The following is a 24,446-nucleotide window of genomic DNA, read 5'->3' on the forward strand; positions in this document are numbered from 1 at the left end:
GAAGCTTTTGCGGAGCTGCCGAAGTGCTTTACTTTAGGCTGAGGGGTGGCCCCATCCGGTCCCACTTTATCATTCCATCTTGACCTCAGAGGAAAGAAAGGGAAACCAGCCAAATTGAGTGCCCTCCCCACCTCCCCCACCCCAAGGCCTTTATCTTGCAGAATCTGCACTGTCTCTCTCTCTCTCTTTTTTTTTGCACCATCTCTTGCAAGAGAGGTGCATTTTGAACTTGATCTTATGGAGGAGGAAACTGAGCTCAGAGACATTAAGTAACTAGACCAAGGCCATACAACTAGGAAGTGGTTCAGCAGAGATTTAACTTTACTGTGAGAACCCCAAATCCATGCTTTTTTCCTATTACACCACAGCTGTCTCTAAGACTTACTGGACATCTTCTCAAAGGGCAGTGGTGTGACTACACTCACTTCCCTCCTTGCAGGGCTGGCTTCTTACTGGAAACTGGTCCAGGGGTGCATTGTGTCAGAGGGCCATCCTGTGGTTTGTCCGGGGAGGCACACCCATCTCAGCTCTTTGCAATGTACAACCACACTGTCTTCTCAGCTGGCTCTCCCACAAGACCCTTGACTGTCCCTCTCACTCCCGAATCCCTCACTTCTCTTGAATTTCACCTCCTGTATACCTCCTTTCCCCATCATAGAATGACCTTCTCGTCTGCCCATCCAATCCTGAACCTTCCTTCAGGGCCCAGTCCCTAGGAAGTGCCCTGCCTCCCACCTACACTGGAGTCTCTGGTCTCTCCTCCATCCTGACCGCCCCTCCCACCCCCAACTCTATACTCCCCGCTCACACACACACGCATGCGCGCGCACACACACACACACACACACACACACACACACACACGCTCACTGTCTGCTCCTGAGCTCAGAGCCCATCATACCCTGTCCTTATTAACAATAATATATAGGAAGAAGTGATACCTAGCTAAGGGCTGACTAAATGCCTGACACTGCACACTAAGCACTTTAGGCATATTAACTCATTTCCTCTCCCATGGAACCTTAAGAAGTTGGTGCTATTACTTTCCCCATTTGGTAAACTAGAGCACAGAGAGGTTAAGTAACTTTCCCAGGGTCACAGAGTCACTGACAATTTCCTCATTGCCTCCAGGCTGAAAACAAAATCCAAGAAAGTCCCATAAGGCCTTTAGGATCTCTCTGTGCTCTGTGGCTTGAGGGGACCCCATCTCCCACGACTTTACAGGACCTACCCTGCAAACTTGCAGCCATACTGAGGCATTTACAGTTCCCAGAGCCATCAGGGGGCTTCCCAGGTGGCTCAGACAGTAAAGAATCTGCCTGCAATGCAGGAGACCTGCGTTCCATCCATGGGTTGGGAAGATGCATTGGAGGAGGGCACGGCAACCCCTCTCCAGCATTCTTGCCTGGAGAATCACCATGGACAGAGGAGTCTGGTGGGCTACGGTCCACAGGTCGCAAAGAGTCGGACACGACTGAGAACAGCACAGCGGTGTCAAGCGCTTTCACCTCTCCCGACCTTTGCCCGTGCTTGTTCCTTCTGCCTAAAGTCCCAGCTATCAAGTCTCCCCGTAGCCCTCCCCTCTTTTCTGCTTCCTGTGGGCCTTGCACACCACTTCTTCACTTTTATCGATTATTTCCCAGCGCTTGTCTGTCGGCCTGTCGGTGCTGGGAACTGCTTGACAGCCACCAAGCGGCCCTGCGGGTAGACTCCAGAACAGGGCCCTGTCACTTCGGCAGCGCCAGGAAATGCCTGTGAACGGATGGACGCTCCTGCGGGTGAGGGCCCCTGTGCACAAACAGATCCGAGGAGAGGGGCCGAGGCCTGGCCTCCGTCGCTGCTACACCGCGGAAGCCTTGGAGGTTGCTCCGAGGCGGGCTGGCCGGCCCTCCCTGAGGGACCTTCGGGAGCCTCCAACGCGGGCGGGGCGGGGGCAGGGCGCGCGCGCGGACACACCCCCCGCAGGGTCCCCGGCGCCCGGCAGGGGGCGCTGCGCCGCCGGCCCCCGCCCCGCCGCGCGCCGGGCCGGCTCCCTCGCGCAGGCGCGCTGCCGCGGGCGGAGGATCCGGGCCGCGCTTCCTCTCGCCAGGCCTGCGAGCTTCCTCCCAGCGGAGCCCAGGGCGAGCCGAGCTTGGCCGCCGCCGCCGCCGCCGCCCTCCCGCTCTCGCCCCAGCCCGCACCCCGCGCGGAGGTCTTGCTGGGGCGGGGTCCGAGCGGGGCGGTCTCCCGGCCGCGCCGCCGTCGGGGCCACCCCCCAGCCAGCGGTCCCTCCCGCCCCGGCCAGCCTGTGGCCGCCGGAGCCTCCGGGGCGTGGAGCGCGGGGACCTTCCGCGGCGCCCCGAACCAGCGGCCGGGGCCGCCCCGGGCAGCCGGCGCGACGTCCCCGCCTCGAACCTGGCTGGCGGCGTTCGGAAGCGGAACTCTGCCGGGGCCGCGCCGGCTACATTGTTTCCTCCCCCCGACTCCCTCCCGCCCCCTCTCCCCCGCCTTTCTTCCCTCCCCGACCCGGGCCGCGCGGCCATCCCCCTGCCTCTGTCTGGCCGTCCCGCCTCCCGCTCCGCTTCACCCGGACCGCTTTGTACCTCCCCGCCCGGGGACCCCCGCGCCCCTCCCCTCCCCCCGGCCGCATGGACCGTCCGGCAGGCCGCTGATGCTGCCCGCAGCGAGGTGGCCCGGACCGCAGCGCCCCGAGAGAGGTGAGTGCCTGGCGGGCCGGGAGAGGAGGTGGGCGTCCGGGTGCTTCCCGGAGGGAGGCGGGCGGAGGTCGCTCGTCCCGCTTCTCTTGCAGCTGCCGTGGCGCCCACACCCATCCCCCACCTCCCTTACCCGCCCCCCTCCTTCCCGGGTTCGAAATCTCCCGGGAGTCACTGTCAGCCGGACTGGGAGGGGAGCGCACGAGGGAGGTACTGCCTTTCCAGCCCCACAGACTTGTCTCAGGCCACCCCGAGTCTGTCTTACCCCCACCCGTTTCGTGAGTGCTGGCTGGAGCCCGGAGGGAGGGGGTCAGCATGGACCAGGGCCCCCGGAGAATGGGCGGTTTGCCATTCCCTGCCCCGGGCCTCCGTGCAGGTTCCTCGGCCTGCCTGGTTCTGACCCCTTCCCCCCGCGGAGGCCCTGCCGTCTCCAGGAAGCCCAGGGCCCAGCCACCTTCCTTGAGCCTGCCAGAGGTTGAGCTTGTCACCCTGAGCCTCCCAGAAGACCAGGCTTAAGCCAAGGGACCTCTGACCCTAGGGTGGGGAAACTGGGCAGGGCCTCTGTCCTGGGTGGAGGTGACACTGGGCATTATTAGGACCATGCCCCCACCTGCTGGCAGCCTTGTCAGCCCATTCTCCCAGGCTCCTCAGGGCCCAGGCCAGGTGTCAGGAAGGGGCGTGTCCAGCCATCAGATTCTTGACGCTTAACTAGGGGTTCCTCTCCCCTCCCTTCTGTAGACCAGGGAACTGAGGCTTAAAGGGGGAAGTTGCTGTCCCAGGCCTCTGGCAGAGTTAGGTTGTCTATTCTCTCATTCCACCCACTCTGCAGGGCTGGACTGCTATGGGTAGAGGGAAACGATATAGGTACCTTTATCCACGAGGGACATAAGTCCCCCAGCCTGGCCCATGGGACCTTGTGGGGTGAGCACGTGCTCCCCTACAGAGGGCTGAAGAGAAGGGAGAGGCTTCCGGCCCCAGCTCTGCCTCCGTCTGGGCTCAGACAGCATCGGCCCTACCTATGGGATTTCCCCCTGGTGTCTGAGGCTGGGTCCCACTGATGGGATGTGGCGAGTGCGTGGGGACACCCATGGGGTGTACCCCTGCTTCTGAGCTCAAGCAGTCCTGTGGGCTCTCCTGACTCAGCCCTCCTGTACACCTTTGGCTCAGCCAGTGACTGGGATCTGGAGGGGAAGACGAAAGCCCTGTAGGGACCACGCTACTGCCTTGGCATTGTCAGAGTGGGGACACCCAGATGGTCTCTTCCAAGCTCCCCACGCCCTAATGGTCCCAGTGTCTTTCTTGGTAGGGGCCCCAGCAGGAACAGGGCGAAAGTGGCAGGAGGGAGATTGGGAGTGTGGCAGGATCCTCTTGCTCCTAGAGGTGTGGGGGGTCCCCTGGAGGATACAGGGCCATGTCTGGGGCCCCGGGGGCCACTGGCAGGTTTGTCCTGCCCAGGCCTCTGCCCTTGATTGTTGTTTCCGGTTGCCCTGACAGGCACAGTGGAGGGTTCACAGATGTGGGCCTGTGAGTCTCTCCTCACCCAGCCCTAACTTCCTTTCCAACCCGAAGGCCTAGGGCTGAAACCTGACCTGGTTGGACGCCTGTGAGCCCAGATGTGGCCCAGGGTCCTGAGGCCCTCAAGAAAGGGTCTGGCTTCAGGAAGCTTGTGTGCAGGGATTCACTTTTTCTCTGGAGAGCTTGGTGTCTTCCTCCCTGCTCTTCTGTCTGTGTTGGACCTGGGACTGAGAAGGACCAAGAGAATGTCTCCAGCATCACTGCAGAGGATACCAGGCCCCTAGGGGTTGAGCCATCCCAGAACAGACCAGAGTTCGGGCAGAGACAGAGGCCCAGGGCCTACAGTGTGATGTGGCTGCCCCCACAAGCCTGATCGCCCAAGACAGCTGGGGTCCACTTCTGGGCTCCATCTTTGGGGGGTTTGAAGCCTTGGCTTCAAAGAAATAACCCAAAGGTGCTTGATCTGCAAAAGAGAAGGTAGGGAAGGACCCTCGTGTGTCTCGGGCTGTCCCAAATCAGGCCATCCCTTGATGTCCCAGACACCAGGACCGGAGCTAGGGGACAGGCAGGTCCCCAGAACGTGTTCCTTACGAGAAAACTAAGTATGTAGGTTTGTAGTGTCAGGGTGCTTAACTTAGAAAGTAACAACAGCACCACAGACCATTTAGAAAACGAAAAACTCATGCACTGTCTCTTCCCCAGTGCCGTGGCTGTTAGTGTCCTGGAGCTCCCAGCCAGCTTTTCCCCGATCTTTTTCCCTTCGTCGCTGTTGTCATTTGGGTGTCTGTGCCTTCACACCTTTTTTCATCTAATACTGTATCTGGGCATTTTCTCTTGTAGCTACACAGTCTGTAACTTTGCCTCTAAAAAGCTACAGAATATTCCAGACAGCCCTGCCATAGCGGCGATAACTCCAACCCTGTCCCCGGGCTTGTGCCCTGTTGTTGCCCGTCTGTCGCTATTGTAACTGTTGTTACTACAGGCCCCCATAGCAGCCGAGGGTATTGGAGAGAGTAGGCCACTTGGCACCCAGCCAACAAGTGACTCTAGGCCCAGCTGTGCCATTTAGGCCAGGGTAGAGGGATCTTGGGCAGGTCATCCTTTGAGCCAGAGTTCCTTTATATACACAACAGCAATCCCTACTTCAGAGGAGAGTGTGCGGACACTGAACTAACTAACACAGGTATTGGAAGGTGCCTGGCACAGCCCCTGCTGTCCACTCGATGCTCTGTAAGAAGGGTAGGCGTTGTTGAGAGAGTGCCCACAGCCAGCTGCCTCGGCATGTGCAGAAGACGCCAGGGACCAGGTTGGCTGATGGCTCACCTAACCAAGGGTGGTCTCTGCCTGGGGAGCCCTTCTGAAACCCTGTGTTCAGAGACTGCTCTGGCCAGTGTCCTGTCACCCCTCTCTGCCTTCCGCCTGCCCCATCACCATGCGGAAGATGGGCTACGGGTTGGTTTCTGGGGCCTGGCCCTACACCTTCTCATTCTGTTTTTCCAGCATCAGAGCTGAATTAATGAGGCCTCTTCTCCGGGAGCTTGGCTGCCTCCTGTCCCTCAACTTCAGCTACTTCCTAGGCCAACCCCACGTTTCCCCTGTAGAGACAGGGACCTACTCCCTGGGAAAACGGAGTACTGGGCAAGGAACTCCAGGCATCCTGAGCCTCAAGCCAGGGACAGTCATGCCAGCCACATCCTCCCACTGAGCAGCTGAAGGAGGGAAGAAAGCCAGGGCCAGGGGCCACAGACTCCAGAGCCTCCCAGCTGGGAGTTGAAGGGAACATAGATGGTCCACAGATCACTGGGAAATCTCGTGTGTTGGCAGCCTTCTCTCTGGCAGATGCTGCCCGGGTCTAACCTGAGTGTGCACTGCTGTGACATCACTTGTTTCCTCTTGTTCTGCTTCTGTGGAGATCGGGGGTGGGGATATGCCTTCCTAGTGCCACCGCAGGGACACTAGGAGGAAACCAGTCTCAGATTGGCACTCCCGGGGCCTATGAGACCATAGCCCCAGATGACCCCAGTATGGCTCAGGACTAACCTAGGCAGAAGGTCCTTCCCGAGGTGGCTCGTTCAATGCAGAGGGCTCCCCGGCGCCTGACCTCAGGCTCCGGCCGCCAGACTTTTGCCTTTGGAGTGTCTGCCTCCTGCCTGGTCTTGGCACAGGAGAAGTGGGCATTACAACTGCCCTCCTGTCCCACAGCCTGGGCTGGGATGAGGTCACAGGGTGCGGTCCTCTCCAAGATACTGGCCTGGCTGGGGTGAGCACTTCGGGTGTTTCTCAGTGCCCCCCTTTCTTAGTTGGGGACAGGATGGGTGGAGGAGCAGGCCACCCCTCCATCCCAGGCAGGGAGCACTGCCTCCCCTCCTCCTCTCCTCTGGGTCCCTTCATCCAAGGGCTGGAAATAGAATCCGCTAAGTAATGATTAAAGTCAAATTCAGACCTAAAAATAAAGAGCTGGTGAGGAAGAGCTAGTGTGCTCCCTGCGTGGCTGAGGGGAGAAGCAAGCAGGGCAAGGCTGGCTGCAGAGGGACAAGCCCTGCTTCCCAGGAGAGGCCAGAGCCCGCTGCGGGACCAGGAGTACTCCACTAATTGGGGGAGGGTCCCTGGCTTCAGGCATACTGCAGCCCATACCAGTCAGGGCCAGAGTGGCAGAACCAGGGAGAGAAATCCCATTTTTCCCATGGGCAAACTGAGGCCCAGGAGGACCAAGTGGTTTGTCCAGTGACTGTCCAGGAGCTCCCCTTGGCAGGCCCCAGGGAGCTGGGGGTCCCCCCCCCCCCCGGCGCAGCCCAGCTCGCCCTTCTGCCTGCTCAGTTTCTCTTCCTGGTTTTGAGGTCCTGTGATGAACGTGGCTTCTCATCACACACCAGCTCTGAACGCCTCGGTGGGGCTGGGCCTCCAACCGCAGCTTCCCTCCGCCTCCCCCTCCCCTTCCGTGCCCTGGGCCTCCAGACGCAAAAGAGAGGCTGCCTGGCGCACCCCCCACCCCCGCGCTCTGCTCTCCACACGATTGGAAGCCGTGCGGGTGGGTGAAGACCTGGGTGTCACCTGACACCTGCACCCCCTGGCTGCTGCTTCTCAGCCCAGCCTCTGCTCCTCACCGAGGCCCGTGGGCCCGTGCTGGCCAGCCCACAGGGAGACTGGAGGGGAGAGGGAACCCTCAGAGCCCCCTGCCGACCGGTAGAGGAGGCCAGACTCAGAGAGGAGTCAGCTGGGGGAGGCCTGTGGTTCCAACTTCCTGGCAGGGCTGGTGGGAGCTCAGAAGCTGGGGATCTGCGTAGGCTGGAGCAGCCAGGAGGACTTCCTGGAGGGGCAGGGCCATGAAAATCAAGAAGCATTTGAGAAAGAGGTGGGTGGGGGCAGAGGTCCTTGGCCGGAGCCCTTACTCTCTGGGGCTGCTGACTTCTCTAGCTGCTGTGTGGCCCAGGACAAACTCTTGGCCTGACTGTGCAAGGCAGGGTATGGCACAGATGTAACCCGTGCTTCTCAGAACAGGAGGGCTGGCCGGTCTCCCCTCAGCTGCCCTCCCTCACCTGTCTGTCCAGGACGTCATCGGTCCTGCCCAAAGAGAGGGTGGAGGGTTTGCTGACCAAGTTCAGACAAGCCTGAGCTCAAACCCTCGCTCTCCCCCTTGGAAGCTGGGTGATCGTCCTCAGCTGGGCGCCTCCTCTGTCAAACAGATAATAGTAAAACCTCACGGGGGGTTTTTTGAGGATGAAGTAACTAAGAAGGCTTGGGTCAGTAGGCTCCTGTGCTTTCATTTTTACAGTCCATCCCGTGGGGGAGGGTGTCGGTAACCCTTCTCCCTCCACTGGGTAGCATGGTTGTATATTCCCCAAGATGGGGAGACCAGAGACAGGAATCTGGGGGTCAAAGTTCCAGACCACTCACCGGCCGCTGGGCCACAGTCTCCCCATCTGTAAGGTGACTAGGGGACTTTGGGGTGAGGGACAAGGACAGTCTGGTTTTCAAGGGTTCTTTGGGGTCCAGTGCTGAGAGGCCATATGTAAATATAGGCAAATGAAGATGCAAAGACCACAGGCTGTGCTGAAGGGTGTGCCAGAACTGAGGCCTGGGTTAGGGCCCTGGGGAGCCCTGGAGTCCCCCCTGCCCAGTGCATGTAGGTAATTAGGCTCCTGAGCGGTAATTAGAAACCTTTCTGGGCCAGGAGTGACAGCCTCCAGCCACAGCAGTGCCTGGGGGAGGAGGCACCCCATTAGGCTCTTCTCCAGCCCCCACCTCTCCCAAACCGCTAGACGGGATTTCCGGTCCCACTGAGCCACTGGGGGGTAGGAAAAAAGCCTGTGAGTTGCTGTAGTTTGGTTTCTAACATTTTTCAGCCATTTGTCTCACCCCTCCCCTTAGGACCAGGGTGCTGAAGGCTGAGGGAGCCCTGGGGTAGGGGGTGGAGAGCACACACCAGAGGCAAAGTGAGTGGGACCCTCCTTCCAGTCCTCTCCTAACCCCCAGGGAGGTTCAGGCCTCTCCAGGGGTCTTGTGCCCAGTTCTACTGCTGCCCGGCCCTGAGACATTTTGTGTAGTGGGTATGCTGAGGGCTCTGGGACCACCCGTCCGGCTTAGTGGGAACCAGCCCCCACCCCCGCCCTGGTGTGTGGCCAGGGGCATCAAAATGCTGTCAGCCTGGGTGCCCCTTGCAAAACCAGAGGCGGGGCTGATTGTGCGGCGGCGCCCCGCCCTCCTCAGGTGCAGTGTCCTTTGCGGGGGGTGGGGTGGTGGTGGTGGGGGCGTGCCCAATCAGAAACAGTGTTGCTTGTGTCTGCCCGGTACCTGTCAGCAGCTTCCAGACTGCCTGGGTCCAGAGCCCCTGTAGACCCCACCCCGAGCTTCTTCATTCTCAGTTCACGGTTTGAAATCCGAATCCTGGCCTGATCTAGCACAGTTGCTTCCACCTGAGCTCCTCCCAGTTCCCGTGTGTCCCCGCTCCCCCAGTGGCCCCAACCCCTGTCTTTCTCATCTGCTGAGGCATCAAGCACACCTGGCCGTCATTGACCGACCACCTGGCAGCTAGGAGAGCAGGAGCAGGGCTGGGCACCAGGGAGAGAAACCGAGTAGCACTCTTGGGGTCCCAGGGCAGGACCCTCCTGGGCCCTTCCCCGTCCTGTCCATACTGACCCACCATACGTGGGGCTGGGCACACAGGGAGGCTCTTGAAACAGTGGCTCAAAGAATGAGAGGGCAGGATGGACTGGCTTGTTGCCTCCAGGGGGCTGCCCCTGCCCTGCAGAGGCTCCAGCCGGGTCCTATGGCAAGACCAGAGTCTCTGGGGACCGTGGCCCCTGAGTCCCCCCCAGGTCTCCTGTGCACTTCCCTTTTCAGTGGGTATTTTTAGCTGGGTGTAAACAGTTACTGAAGACTCCCACGCCCCACTAGGCAGTGGAGTTTTGGTGAGGGGGGCAGGGCAGGAGCCCCTTGACCTACTCTGGCCCTCAGCACGTGCTTAGCTCTGGGGTCTACAGCTGCCACAAAGCAGGAAGAGGGCAGTTTCTGGGCTTCCCCCCTCCCTTCCAGCCTGGGCTCCCAAGAAAGCCTGCCTGAGGCTGCGGCCACTGACCTCAGCGCTTGGGCACAATGCCCAGCCTGTTCCTGGGACCCCAGCACAAGGACTGCTGGGAGCAGGGTTTGGGGCAGGAAGTGGGAGTGAAAGCCCCCTGTCCCCCAGCTCTGTGAGGGTGGGGTGGCAGCTGCTGCCCCTTTGGGGTTAGATATATTCCTGTCGGTTATGGGACCACAGTGTGGTGCAGCCAGCCTAGCTTCTCCCTGTTGCTTGTTGGTTCATTCATTCATTGAGTACTCACTCACTGACCAGCCGCTCTGGGCCTGGCCCCTGCTAGGACATGAGTCAGCACAGCTTTACTCCTGGAGGGCTCCCAGGCCAGGACCATGAGACGTGAGAGGTGCTGGAGGCCTGGAGCAGCCAGGCACCACAGCCAGATGACCATGGAAGACTCCTGGCATGAGTCAGTTTCAAAAAGTTGTTTATTTTCTTACTAATCTTAATTTTTGCTGTTTTTCTTGTTGTTTAATTCACTAAGTCATGTCCGACTCTTTTTTGACCCCATGGACTGTAGTCTGCAAGGCTCCTTTGTTCATGGGATTTAGATTGTCCAGGCAAGAATACTAGAGTGGGTTGCCATTTCCTCCACCAGGGGATCTTCCCGACCCAGGGGTTGAACCATATCTCTTGTGTTTCCTGCACTGGCAGGTGGATTCTTTACCACTGAGCCATCTGGGAAACTCAGTCATAATTTTTAGGGGGACTGCAAGGAGATCCAACCAGTCCATTCTAAAGGAGATCAATCTTGGGTGTTCATTGGAAGGACTGATGCCAAAGCTGAAACTCCAATACTTTGGCCACCTCATGCGACGAGTTGACTCACTGGAAAAGACTCTGATACTGGGAAGGATTGGGGGCGGGAGGAGAAGGGGATGACAGAGAATGAGATGGCTGGATGGCATCACCAACTTGATGGACATGAGTTTGAGTGAACTCCGGGAGTTGGTGATGGACAGGGAGGCCTGGTGTGCTGTGATTCATGGGGTTTCAGAGTCGAACACGACTGAGCAACTGAACTGAACTGAATAGATACATGGGCTTCCCTTGTGGCTCAGCTGGTAAAGAATCTGCCTGCAATGTGTGAGACCTGGGTTCAATCCCTGGGTTGGGAAGATCCCCTGGAGAAGGGAAACGCTACCCACTCCAGTATTCTGCCTATAGAATTCCGTGGGCTGTATAGTCCATGGGGTCACAAAGAGTCAGACAGGACTGAGTGACTTTCACTCACTCAATAGATACATGTTGTTAAAAACACAAAGAAAGGACAGCAGATATACAATGAAAAGGAAGTTGCCCTGAACTTGATCCTCACTCCTCCTTCTCCCTCCCAGAGATAGATAACCTCTGTTATCAGCTTCTTTTGTCTTTTAACGATAATCTATGCATTTGTGAGGTCAGGGATGAATGGTATGTCCTTTGGAAAAACAAGGATTGTAATATACCATGGATGATGTCCTGCACTTTGCCTTTTCTTTTTTCCCCAGTCTTTGAGTTTTTCAGACCTACCAAAAAGCTGAAATAATAGTATAATAAATACCCATATGTGGGCTTCCCTGGTGGCTCAGATGGAAAAAGAATCTGCCTGCAGTGCAGGAGACCAGGGTTCAGTCCCTGGGTAGGAAAATCGCCCGGAGGGTGTGGCATCCCACTCCAGTTTTCTTGCCTGGAGAATCCCATGGACAAAGGAGCCGGGCAGGCTGCAGTCCATGGGGTCGCAGAGAATTGGACACACCTGAAGTGACTTAGCACACGCACACATACCCATGTGTGCTTTCCCCAGTGTCACGGTGTTGACAGTCTGCCGCGTTCGCTTTGCCTCTTCTTTTGTGTACTGGACATATGTGTATACTTTTTTTTGCCAATTTGAGTGTGAGTTTGCAGGCATCATACCTTCCTCTTCTAAGTACTTTAGCACAGATCTATTATATAATCACAGTACCATGATCACAGTTAGGAAAATTAACATTAATTCCATCATATTATCTAACGTTTTCTTTTTTCGAGGTTGTCCCCAAGTGACCTTTATAGCTATTTTTTTCCCCTCTGATCCAGAATCTGATTCAGAATCACTCATTGAGTCTTGCTGTCCTGTGTCTTTTCTTTCTTTTTCAGCTTTATTGAGATATAATTCCTATTTAGTGGTGTTATGTGAATTTAAGTAGTGTGCAGTGTGAAGGTTTGACACGCATGTATGTTGTGATGCGATTACCACAGTAAGGTTGCCTAACACATCGCTCACCTCCCATAATTACCATTTTGTTGTTGTGTCCTGTTTCTTTAGTGTCCGGCTGAATCCAGAACATTCCCCAGCCTGTGCTAGTTTGTTTTGTCTTTAATGACCTTGACTCAAGTCAGGCCGGATGTTCGGGCTCCCTAATTGGAGTCAGGTTAAGCCACTCTGCGGGCCGTCTCACAGAGGATGCTGTGCCCTCCTCGGGCAGGAGGCACTCTATGCTCCTCTCCTCATTGGTGCTTCTTAATTTGATCACTTGGTGAACGGGGCATCGGCCGCATCTTGCTGTGGTGGAAGTGCTATTTCCTCTCTCTGGTTAATCTGGAGCGTGGTCCTCAGATGCCATGTCGCTGTCCTGTACCCCTGGCAACATGTCCTTCATGACTTGAGCTGGTTATTTGCCATTGCTACTTACTCTGTCATGGGGAGGTTTCTGTTTCAACACCTTGAGATCCGTCTTGGCCCCATCCCAGCTGGCCTTTTTCCCTTTTTGGGGATATCTGGTCATTTATTTACTTGGTTCCTTATTAATGGACGTAAAATTTGTCTCCCAGCCTCTTGCTACACCAAACAGTGCTGCAGGGACTGTCCTACTACATGTTTTTAGGCCCCTGTATAACCCCAAAGGTTGAGTGGAAGTTCTTGGGTGGAGAATGGGGAGGGGTGGAGAGGGAATGCCAAGGCAGGGAGACAGAGTCCTAGGAGCTGCAGGTGATAAAGGGATCTGGCTCATGTGCTGGAGAGCCAGTGAGTCCCAAAAAGCTCAAGAGACTCCCCCAAGGTCACAGAGCAAGTTGATGACAGAGCAGGAACTGGACTGAGAGCCCATGACTCCCAGGACACGGTTCCTGCACTTCTTCCACAAAGCAGCCTGAAACAAGGTTCAGATAACCTTGGCAGGGCCCCTCTGTGCCTGACCAAGGCTGGATTAGAGGCCACAGTTTGTAGTGGCCCCTCCCAGCCGCTGACTCTTGGCCTCTGACCTGGAGGCAGATAGGCCATCTGGACCCTCAGGGCCCTAAGGACAGGGTCATCCTGGCCTCATGACTTCGCCAGGGAGGAGCCATCAGAGAGTATCTACATCTCCCTCCAGCAGGATTTCTGTGTGAAGAAAGCAGGCTTCAGAGCAGCCCCGGAAGCTGCAAGGTTGTCGCCAATCCATTGTACAGATGGGAAAACTGAGTCCTGAAGCCATAGCCAGTAGAGCAAGGGGAAGGCTAGCTCATACCTCTCCTTTCCTGATCTGTCCTCTCCAAAGCCAGACCCTCGAGGAAGCCGCTCTGGGCTCTCCCTTCCCCCTGAGCACTGCTTGCTTCTCCCTCTTTCCTTGCACTCTCTTCTCTAGACCAGGATGGTCCCAGCCTGCCGGCAACCCTGTGGACATGTGCGGGCACATTAGGCAGAGGGCACCAGGCTAATGTGGGGGTGGGACGGCCTGCTGGCTTAGACCTCTGACACCTATGTGAGGCAGGATGCTCACTGGAGGTGTAGCCTCAGGTAAGGCCACTTGCCTCTTGGGCTAGCTCAGCATCCTCACCTGTAAAATGGGAATAATGATAGTCTCTCTCTCAGTTGTTAGAGGATTTGATGAGCCATAATGTGTCAAGGACAGCCTGGCACAGAGTTAAGTGCTCAGCCAACATGGCCTATTATTATTTTTTATTATTCTCAAGTCAGTGGGGAGGCGGCGGCGGTGGCAGCTGCAGGCCGGGGAGAGACTGTTTGCAAACTGACAGCTGAGAGGGTGACTAACGGCGCCTCAGCCTCCGCGCCCTCCGTGGAGGGAGGGGGAGACATGGGGATGTGGAGAGCTGGCAGAGCCCCTATGCAGAAGGGCTTGCAGGTTGAGGACCCGGCCAACCACAGAGCGACCCCGATTCAAGTTCCAGACCATCACCCCTAACTAGTGGTGTGCCTTAGGGCAAGTTGTTGCAACCTCCTGAGCCTCGGTTTCCATTTCTATGAAATGGGGGCAAGAGGAGCTCCTGGCTCCCACAGGTGGTTCTCGGGAGCCTGAAGTTGCTTCCTATACTCAACGGTGGCTCCGTTGTGTCAGTGTGTGTGTGTCTAGGGGGATCTGGTCTCCCTGCCCAGATGGCAGAGGCTGCCGCACTGGCCTTGGGACAGGAAGCACTGTGTGTTCTGGGAGGAAGGGAAGCCCTTCATCCCCAGGGGCAGGGGGTTGATGCCAGACACTTCCAAGTCTGGGGGCTCGTTCCACTCCCTCCACAGCCTGCTTGCGGGGTGTCCCTGTCCCGCCTTCAGAGTGCAAGATCCGAGGATCAGAAGGGTTGAGTTTCTTGCCTGTTGTGTACTTGTCAGAGCCCGGTCTGCCTGACCCTAGCACCAGGAGTGGGGCCTGGAAGCGGTGGTGGTGGTTCCCCACGACTCCTTCTGGTAGCCCAGACCAAACGCCCACCTGCTCAGGCCCCAGGTCCCAAGGCCCTCAGAAGCCAAGCTTGTCTCCTCACCTGGCATTTGAAGCCCCACATCCCTGCAGGGTCTGTGCCCTGCGGGCCCAGTACTCACCGTCTCCTGCAGCGGACAACGGGGTGCTCAGACCATAGGATCTGTTTCCCACCCTCCCTCACCATGGGCTTCCAGCCGGGGTGCCCCTGCCTTTCCAAGCCCTGCAACCTTCCAGGCTCAGCTCCAGCACTCCCTCCTCCAGGAAGCCCACCTAAGCTCTACAGTCCTCACTCCCTTCACACCCCTAGGCACTTGCATTTAAATGTCTTCTTCCACTGCTCATGAATGTCAGCCAGGCCCCAGACCTTGTCCATCATATGAATGAGCCTGGGAACAAGGCACACGGAGGAGTTTCTTTTCTGACATACCATAGGCATGGGAGAGTCACTGGCCCTGTCTAAGCCTCAGATTCCTCATCATCTGTCAGCAAAGAACAGTAGTCCCATCCCTCTGCTTCCTGAGACAGGTACACAGTGGCTCTGGGCTGTGCGTGGGGAAATGATGGTTGTAGAGGGAGTGCTGAGCTTGGGCCGCAGAGAGTGTGTGTGCAGGATGGGGCCTACTTGCTGCTCTGGGGACATCAGGTTGGCTGGGGTAGCTCTCTTGGGGGAGTCCACTGTATTGAAGCCAACATGCACACCAGTCACAGGGGACAGCTCGGTGAATTGGCAGAGCTGAACTTGCCCCCTTCCAGTCAGCTAGCTGCCTCCTCCAAGGTCTCCATCCTGCACTGGGAATCCCCTGGTTCTGACCCTGATGGGATCACGTGGCATGTGTGCTTCCTGCCTGGCGTCTTGGTTAGCATGGTGCTTAGAGACGCGTCAGTGTTGGTTCATAGTGGTAGTTTATTCATGTTTGCTGCCGTCCAGTGTTCTGTAAACATACACAGCTTAGCTATCACCCTCCTAGTGAGCATCTGGGCAGTCCCCAGTGTGCACTTCGTGCGCTTTCCCGGGCCTGTCTCAGCAACACCTGCCCTGTCATCTCTCTGGTGTGTGCCCGGAAGTGGGGTGGCCAGGCCATGGAGCTGGCTTACCTTTGATTTCAGAGATACCACCTGCGCAGGTTTTTATAGGTGACAGAACTAAGAGGCCCACAGAGGACGAGTGACTTTCCCAAAACCCCACGCACCTTTGCCGGGTCCACAGCCGCCCTCGGGCCACCCACAGTGGTCCCTCACAGACCACGTGGCTGATATCCCTCCACGGGGCTGGTAGGGCAGGTGCTACTCGCCCGCTACGATTTGTGGCCTCTGCCTGGCATTCTGTGGGCTGTAAGGCCACGGTCGGCTCAGGGCTGGGGGTCCTCGGCCCTCCTCCCCTGCCCAGTGTCCCCAGTCTGCCAAGACTGGAAAGGGCAGCCCTTGCCCCAGACCCCAGCTCCAGAAGCCTCTGGCATCTGTTCACATTGCTGTGGGGAGGGAGCAGGATCTCAGTGACGGGGAGCTGTCTCCTCACAGCTGCCCCTCAGTGCCCCCTTTTCCCCACAGCTCTCATGGTACCAAGTGACAGGTCGGCCTTCCTGTGACACGGGGACGCCAGATCTTCTGAGAAGATGTCGGCAATTCAGGTACTACAGGGATGGGGGTCCCCGTGCCACCACAGGGTGCCAAGAGGGGAGAGAGTGAGAATGCAGGTCGATGCTCCCCTTTTCCCCAGCCCTGGCTCTCAGCAAAGTAGAATTCAGAGGCAGGCACTCAAGGTGGGAGCCCAGAGGGTGAAGCAGCTGGCAGCACCCAGCACTCTCTGGAGGAGGGGCACCTCACCCAGCCTCGTGGAGGCTAGGGGAGAGGCTATGAACTTGCAGGCGCGCAGGCAAGTGGGTGGGGGTTGCCCCGGGCTGCACCCGCCCACCTGTCGCCTGCCCTGCAGGCCGCCTGGCCATCCGGTACAGAATGTATTGCCAAGTACAACTTTCACGGCACTGCTGAGCAAGACCTTCCCTTCTGCAAAGGAGACGTGCTCACCATTGTGGCTGTCACCAAGGTAACCAGGGACCTCACACCCCCACCCACCTCCCACCTCTGGGTTTTTGCTCCCCTGCAGGGGTGGGTGAGCCTGAGAAAGTGTTTGGGCTCCCCTCTCCCCAGGACCCCAACTGGTACAAAGCCAAGAACAAGGTGGGCCGTGAGGGCATCATCCCAGCCAACTATGTCCAGAAGCGGGAGGGTGTGAAGGCAGGCACCAAGCTCAGCCTCATGCCGTGAGTACCTCCAAGGAGCGATCAGGAGCTCCAGTCTGGGAGGGAGGAGGACGGGAGCCCTGGGTCCCCTGGAAGAGAGTCAGGAAAGCATGGAGGCATGAGTAAGAGCTGGGATGTCCGTGAGGGCCTCTCAAGATAAGAGGGAGGGCGTGGGTGTGGACCTCAGAGGGGATGAAGGGCGGGAAGCAGAGGACGAGGGCCTCAGTGCCTGTCTGAGCCACAAACCCTGGGGAGTTACCAGCCAGAGGGAGGGCTTTCGGGAGGTGGAGCCCGGCACTGCCCTTGGGCTGCCATGACCCCAGTCCTGGCCTCCCTGCAGCTGGTTCCACGGCAAGATCACGCGGGAGCAGGCAGAGCGGCTCCTGTGCCCACCAGAGACGGGCCTGTTCCTGGTGCGGGAGAGCACCAACTACCCCGGGGACTACACACTGTGTGTGAGCTGTGACGGCAAGGTGGAGCACTACCGCATCATGTACCACGCCAGCAAGCTCAGCATCGACGAAGAGGTGTACTTTGAGAACCTCATGCAGCTGGTGGAGGTGAGTGGAGCCCGCCTGGCTGGGTTCCGGCTGCAGCCCCACCGCCACTGGCAGGGTGACCTTGGGCAGGTCCCGCTGCCTCGCAAGCCTGCCTTTCCCTGCGCCTCCACAGAGCCCCTGTCGTGTGCCAGGGTTGATCTCTGACCCCACAGTGCCTCCACACAGAGATGGCACCCCAGTATGTAGGCCAGGAAACAAAGGTTCAGAGCAGTTAAGGGACCTGCTGCTGGTCACACTGCTGTGAATTGGAGGTGCCAGGACTAGATCTGAGTCTTCTGATCCCAGAGCTAGCTTCCTTCCAGCCACTCAGAACTGTCTGCCCAACCGTGTGTGTAGAAGCATGTCTGCTCGAGCTCCACCTTGGTGGCCCCCATGTCCGGCAGTTCCCAAGGCCGATTCTGCCCCAGGCAGCCTCAGATGCCTCCTGCACCCACCCTCAGCATTGTCCCCGCCGCTGGCCTGACTTGGGGCAGGGGTCTCTGCACACCTGGCTAGAGGCTGGTATTACCCTGAGTCAAGGCTGCCAGTGAGGCCCAGTGATAGCAGCAGCCAGTGTCCGTCCAGCACGTGGGGTGTGGGGTAGCATGGGAGACAGGCTGTGTGTCTGGGCCTCCCTAACCCTGCTAGAAAATGGGGAGCCCTCCCTCCCCAAAGCAACTCTGGCCTGGGTGGGACCGGCCTCTGCTGCCCTCTGGTGGTCAGATCAGAGCGGTGCGCTGGTGGTGCACAGGGGCCGGCCCTGACAGGCTGCCCTGCGCCCTGCAGCACTACACCTCAGATGCAGACGGACTCTGTACTCGCCTCATCAAGCCAAAGGTCATGGAGGGCACCGTGGCCGCCCAGGATGAGTTCTTCCGCAGTGAGTACCACCCCCACCCCTCTCTTGCCCACCTGCCTCCTCCCCCACCCAGGCTTCCTGGCACGACCCCCATCCCGGAGGCTCTGGAGATCTCCAGGGAACCCACATGTCATAGTCCAGTCTGCCTCTGCTGCGACCCCTGCTCTGACTTAACCTCCCCCCTCCCTGACCACCGCCTCCTGCCCCCCTGTCACTTCCTACCCAGGCGGCTGGGCGCTGAACATGAAGGACCTGAAGCTGCTGCAGACCATAGGGAAGGGGGAGTTTGGAGGTGAGCCAGAGAGGGTGGGAGCCCTGGGAGGGGCTGGTGACTGTGGAGAGTCTAGGGAACAAGCCCCAGCTGTCTTCCCAGACGTGATGCTGGGTGACTACCGAGGGAACAAAGTTGCTGTCAAGTGCATTAAGAACGATGCCACTGCACAGGCCTTCCTGGCTGAAGCCTCTGTCATGACGTGAGTTGGGGCAGGGGGTGGGTGGGGAGGTTGCCCCAGAGCCGGGAGGTGATGGGGAGGCTTGGCAGGCTCTGACAACCCCGTCCCGCCCCAGGCAACTCCGGCATAGCAACCTGGTACAGCTTCTGGGCGTGATCGTAGAGGAGAAGGGCGGGCTGTACATCGTTACCGAGTACATGGCCAAGGTGTGTGCCTGCCCCAAGCCCCCCGCCATACCCTTGGGTCCCTGCTCCCTCAGTCCCTGCTCTCCAACTGAGCTTTGAAGTCACTGGGGCTTGGCTTTTGTCCTGGCTCATCATTTATTCATTGGAGGTGACCAATGGAATGACCATTCCAGGTGACCTTGGAAAAGTTGTGTCACCTCGCCAAACCTCAGGTCCCATCTGTGAAGGGAGGTAGTAACACAGTTTACCTCAGAGATTAATGAGAATTACGAGACAATGCATGAAAATTTCTGAGTGCAGTGTCCAACGTGCAGGATCTGATATTCTTTCAGAAGTGATGTCCTGACCTTTCCCCTGCCCCTTCCCTCTCCTCACATCTCCCTTGAGTGTCGCCGTTTACCCAGCCCCAAGCCCCCTGAGGTCTGGAGGGCAAGTCTAACCTATGGGGCCTGTCGGTCTGTCTGTCCTGCCCCAGGGGAGTCTAGTGGACTATCTGCGGTCTCGGGGTCGGTCAGTGCTGGGCGGAGACTGTCTCCTCAAGTTCTCACTGTGAGTGAAGCAACCCTGATTGGGGGTGGGGGCGCTGCCCTGCTACAGGCCCCCTGCCTGAGGGGACGTGTGGGTGGCTTACCCCCAGAGACGTCTGTGAGGCCATGGAATACCTGGAGGGCAACAACTTCGTGCACCGGGACCTGGCTGCCCGCAACGTGCTGGTATCCGAGGACAACGTGGCCAAGGTCAGCGACTTCGGCCTCACCAAGGAGGCCTCCAGCACCCAGGACACGGGCAAGCTGCCGGTCAAGTGGACAGCCCCCGAGGCCCTAAGAGAGAAGGTGGGCAGGCTTCTCCTCTGGGCCCGAGCAGTGGTGGATGGGGTTCCTGGTCACCCCCACCCCCAGTTCCCAGGATCTAACACTGCCTCTCCCATCCACATGGCAGAAATTCTCCACCAAGTCTGATGTGTGGAGTTTCGGGATCCTTCTCTGGGAAATCTACTCTTTTGGGCGAGTGCCTTATCCAAGAATTGTGAGTGTGGGCGCTGGGGCTGAGACTGGGGCTTGGAGAAAGAGGAGGGTGGCAGGGTGGGGGCCTCACTGGGCCCTGCCTCCCCCATCTGAGGCCTGAAAGCTGCAGACCTGCCCTGGGGTCCTCGCAAGCCACCCCCGGGACCTGGATCTTAGACGGCACTAGGGGTGTCATGGAGAGGAGCGCTAAGCAGGGGTCCCCTCGGGGTCAGGCCTCGCACCGACTCGCACCCCCTCCCCACAGCCCCTGAAGGACGTCGTCCCACGGGTGGAGAAGGGCTACAAGATGGATGCCCCCGACGGCTGCCCGCCTGCAGTCTACGAGGTCATGAAGAACTGCTGGCACCTGGACGCCGCCACACGGCCCTCCTTCCTGCAGCTCCGCGAGCAGCTTGAGCACATCAAGACGCACGAGCTGCACCTGTGACTGCCGGCCTCGCGCGGCCGAGGGCCTGTGGGGACTGAGCCCGGAGACACTGCGGACCTCATGCCCCGCTCACCGGGCCCAAACCCGAACTGAGCCCAGCAGGAGGCCGGGGGGCCTCTTCCTGTCCCAGCCCGCGCCCCCTCTGGCCCCCGGAGACCCCGCCTAGGCCTGGCACCTTCTTTCATGGACCCACCTGTGGGGCTTTGGGAGCCCTGCCCTCGGGCCCGGATGGGAGGAGGCTGAAGAGCCGGGGGGTAGACGCCCTACCATGGTCAGGCTCCCCCTGGCCTCCCATCTCTCGCCTTCTTAGAGTTTTATTCCTTTCCTTTTTTTGAGATTTTTTTTTTTTCCGTGTGTTTATTTTTTATTATTTTTCAAGATAAGGAGAAAGAAAGTACCCAGCAAATGGGCATTTTACAAGAAGTACGAATCTTATTTTCCTGTCCTGCCCACGAGGGTTGGGGAGACCGGGCCCCTCTCTAGGGACCCATCGCCCGGCCCCGTTCCCCACCCCGTGTCCCGTGTCCATGTCGCCTCGGTCGCCCCGTGTCTGCGCTTGACCATGTTGCACTGTTTGCATGCGCCCGAGGCAGGCATCTGTCAGGGGCTTGGAGTCCGTGTGCCGCTGCCGCCCACCCACCTGCCTTGTGAGACGGAATCGTAATAAACCACTCCATGAGGACGCCGCTGCCCGGTCTCGGCGCTTCATCCGCCGAGCCTGCCTGTCCCACCCGGCCCCCCATCCCTGTGCCATCTTGTCCATCCCCCTGTCTCTCGTGAGTGAGGCTGTGCTTGCCCTGTGAGGGGGGCGGGGTGGGGAGCACTGCGGGGAGATGTAGCCGCCGCCTTGTGTCAGCTGCACGAGCGAGTGTCCTGTGTCTGCCGTGAAGGAGTTCTCACCACCCGCCTCCCGCAACATCCCGCTGCCGGGCAGGACTGGCCCCGGGGCCGTCCTAGGCTTGGGTCCCGCCCGCCAGCATCCCAACTGCCTCTCCTGCCATGTCGTTCAGGCCCACAGCGCAGGGAGGGCTGGAACATGGATGCGGGAGAAAGCCAGGCCTGACGCGCCGGACGTGGACTCCCCTTGGTAGGAGGCAGGATAAATGTCTCTTGCCAATGAGAAGTGACGGGGAGGCTCTGAGCTGCTGGCCGTTCTCACGGCTCCCCTGAGATGTGGTATCGCTGACCCCGCCCCACGTGTGCCCAGCCCTGCGGGGCACAGATGGAGAAGGCAGACTGGCCCTGGGTTCCGCGGGGCCCGTGGTCGGTGCAGAGCCTCTGAGGGTTCACTTCATTGACTGAGACAGGCAGCTGGTGGAGTGTCCCCTTGTCCTTGGGGCTCTGACCTGTCCTATCCCAGCCTGCAGGACCTGAAATCCAGGCCGTTCTGACTGTACGGGGCGCCTCGGGTCTGCTCCTCAGCCCACTGGGTCCAGCCCCATCACCTTGCACAGCTCAGTCCCGCCACCTCTTCACCTCCCCTAGTCCATTCTCTCTGCACACGGCCAGATGCATTTTGTTAAAACCAGACCATTCATTCAACAACACACACTTGGATCCCTACTGTGTGGTGGGACTAGGGTTCAGCACTGAGCAAAACAGACCCTGTGGAGTTGACAGTTGGGAAGACAACCATGTATACGAACTGATAAGTGCTGTGGAAGAAACGTGTGGCACGGGAATCAGACCTTATGTGTCGATCAGGGAGGGCTTCCCAGAAGAGGCAGCGTGTAAGCTGAGATCAGGATTAATGAGAGGGTAAGGGGGTGGGAAGCAGCATTCCAAGAGGGAGGAGCCAGCAGGTTCCCTGCTTCTCAGAAGACAGGAGAGGGAAACAGTCTGCTGTCGGGGTTAGCTGCAAGGAGGTCACTGGTGACTTTAGCAAGACTCAAGTTTGGTGAGGGTGGAGTTCGGGTCAAGATCACAATGGCTAGAGGAGGTGCAAGGACTGCAGGAAGGTAGACAGTCTGTGGAGGAATTGAGCTGTAATGAAGATTTTTAAGGCAGTAGAGGCTTAAGGAAATCTGACTGCCAAAGGGAAGGACATTTACCTCGGGATCGTGTCCACATACTGAGAGGGAGGTGGACAGTGGAGAGGGGCGGGCATGGTAGTGATTCCAAGTGGGAGCTTGCCAAGGGCAAGGTTGGCAGCTGGAATCCAGAGCATGAGGGGCAGTGGGTCTGCAGTGGGAGAGGGACCGTCCTGTCCTGGTGAGTTGCCAAGGAGAGGGTACCGTGCAGTGGCACGCTGGTAGACGCTGGCTGACACTCAGGTCTAGGGCAGGGGTCGGGGGTAGGGGGCTCCAATCGAGAGTGTGCTGGGATCCACTCTGCCCAATACCAGGGTGAACTTCATGTTCCCAACCTGACTTCGCTGAAAGCGGGGATCTGGGTGCCTTTTGATGATCAGCTCTCACTAACTGGTCTAGAAGCCAGCTCAGGTTCAGAAACCTCCAAAGATGCCTGTGGCCTTGGGGTCACAAGAGGGGCCAAGCAGGCGACATAATGGAGAATTGTGCCAAGTGTGACAAGCAAGAGTGAAGGGGCAAGGTCTAGCTGATGGGGCCCTGAGGGAATGCAGGTACCTGGTGGCGTGAGACCCTCCTGCCCGCAGTCCTTCGTTACTTCCCCCCCCCCCCAGCTTAATTCCCCGCTTCTCTCTCATCCTTCGCTGTGTCCTCCTGGCCCCTGGCATGTCACAGATGAGTGCGACAGGATTTCTCACCCAAGGAACTCATGGACCTGGGGGAACCTGCTCAGAACTCAGTTCAGTACCCAGAAATCTGGTGGGTGTCCCCACTGCCACCCAGGCCAGGGAGGCAGAGGACAGAGGGAGCTTCTCAGACAGTGGAGGAGCGTCGGGAACTGAGGGCGGGTGATCCTGCCAAAGGAAGGGCACTGCCTGGACGAAGACGGTGAGGTGAGAGGCTTAACAGCCGGGGCAAAGGGGCCAGGGGATGCAGTCTGGGAGCAAGTGAGGCTAAAGAGAGAGCAGGGCCTAGACCCCACCTGGCTTTGCAGGCCCCGTGAGAAGCTTATGCAAAGATACCAAGAACAACAGAAGGATTGAGGGCAGAGTTTGGCCAGGTCTGCATTTTAGAGAGATGATTCTGGCTGCAGTCTGGCTAGAGTGAATGGGGACAGGGAGACGGTGGGAAGGCTGACAGGCCAGGCGGGCGGTGACTGATGGAGGCCTGGGCTGGGGGCCCTGGTAGGAGGTGGAAAGGAAGATGAAGGCAGCTGGTGTTTTACTGAGCTGAGTTCTGCCCCTCCTTGTTCTAATGGATGCATTATCTCATCTAACCCTCCAAACAGCCCTTGGACAGAGACACTATTATTATCTCCAGTTTACAGATAAGGTACCAGGCTTGGAGAGATTAAAGCATCAGGTAACAGTTTGAGGGTGGTAGGAGCAATTGAAGAGCTTGCTGACGACTGAGAGGAAGGGGCCATGGAAGGGCTCTGGGGACACTCCACTCTCTGGCTTGGTAAGGTGGGTGGTGCCACCCATGACACCCCAGCCCTGGAGGAGGATGTGCTGGGGGTTGCAAAAGGGTTTGGACTTGTGGCCTGGGAGCCTTTGTGACATCCAAGCAGAAAGGTCCCCTCCAGAGTTAAATGTTTATTTGGGCCTGCGACTCCAGGAGAAGCTGGGCTGAAAGCAGAGATTTGGGGATTGTGGGCACAGAGAGGGTGCTTGAAGCTGTGGGTGTGGACAACCGTGGCCAGGTAGCTTGTGGAGCCTTTGGAGAGATGGGCGGGACAAGGGAGGGACAAGAGTGACCAAGAAGCAATTCCTGGGGTGGCTGGGGGCAGCAGAGAGGCAGGTGAGTCCTGGGGTGGGGGTTCTCAGAGCAGGGGCAAGGGAGGGATGTCCACAGCATTTCACGTTGCAGAGACCGTGTTGAGAAGTGTCCAGTAGGCACAGAGAATGGACATCGTCAGGCCTTGCTGGAACAGTTTTCACGGGGCGCGGGGGTGGGGAGGGCAGGAGCTGGAAGGACTTAGGGGGCGGCAAGGAAGCAAGGCTGGAGGGGAGCCCACATTTCCACAGCTCGGCTGCAAAAAGGAAGGGGGAAAAGCAAGTGGAGGTGGTTGAGGGCTCGGTGTAGAGAAATGAAGTTCTTCTTTTAGCATGTCCTAAAATGTTCCATTTGCAGCCATGGTTTTAATTAACTTGTAGAGCTTCAGTATCTTAATTCTACTGGGGGTTTACGAAGTACAGTAAAACTTAAGCTATCCAGAATTCTTGGAGCCACTCTGGAAAACCAAAATTTATTTGGATGAAAA

General features: G+C 58.2%; 1 protein-coding gene across 2 annotated transcripts; it reads left to right on the forward strand.

The window, feature by feature from the left end:
* Positions 1-2,554: 2,554 nt before the first annotated feature.
* CSK (C-terminal Src kinase) lies at positions 2,555-20,845 on the forward strand. Of its 2 annotated transcripts, none has more exons than XM_055418150.2 (13): positions 2,555-2,696; positions 15,978-16,057; positions 16,360-16,473; positions 16,578-16,690; positions 17,010-17,229; positions 17,995-18,088; positions 18,294-18,359; positions 18,441-18,540; positions 18,635-18,725; positions 19,180-19,253; positions 19,342-19,537; positions 19,644-19,730; positions 19,974-20,845. In XM_055418150.2, the coding sequence occupies exons 2-13, from the start codon at positions 16,043-16,045 to the stop codon at positions 20,154-20,156; spliced, it is 1,353 nt and encodes a 450-aa protein (XP_055274125.1). In that variant the 5' UTR covers positions 2,555-2,696; positions 15,978-16,042; the 3' UTR covers positions 20,157-20,845. The 2 variants fall into 2 exon arrangements, with proteins under 2 accessions (XP_055274125.1, XP_088685651.1); XM_088829525.1 differs by lacking the exon at positions 2,555-2,696 and adding an exon at positions 14,892-14,954.
* The last annotated feature ends 3,601 nt before the right edge of the window (positions 20,846-24,446 follow it).

The sequence above is a fragment of the Moschus berezovskii genome, chromosome 21 (assembly GCF_049115385.1).
Source record: "Moschus berezovskii isolate FMDL1 chromosome 21, NW_MosBer_1.0, whole genome shotgun sequence".
Taxonomy (NCBI): Eukaryota; Metazoa; Chordata; class Mammalia; order Artiodactyla; family Moschidae; genus Moschus; species Moschus berezovskii.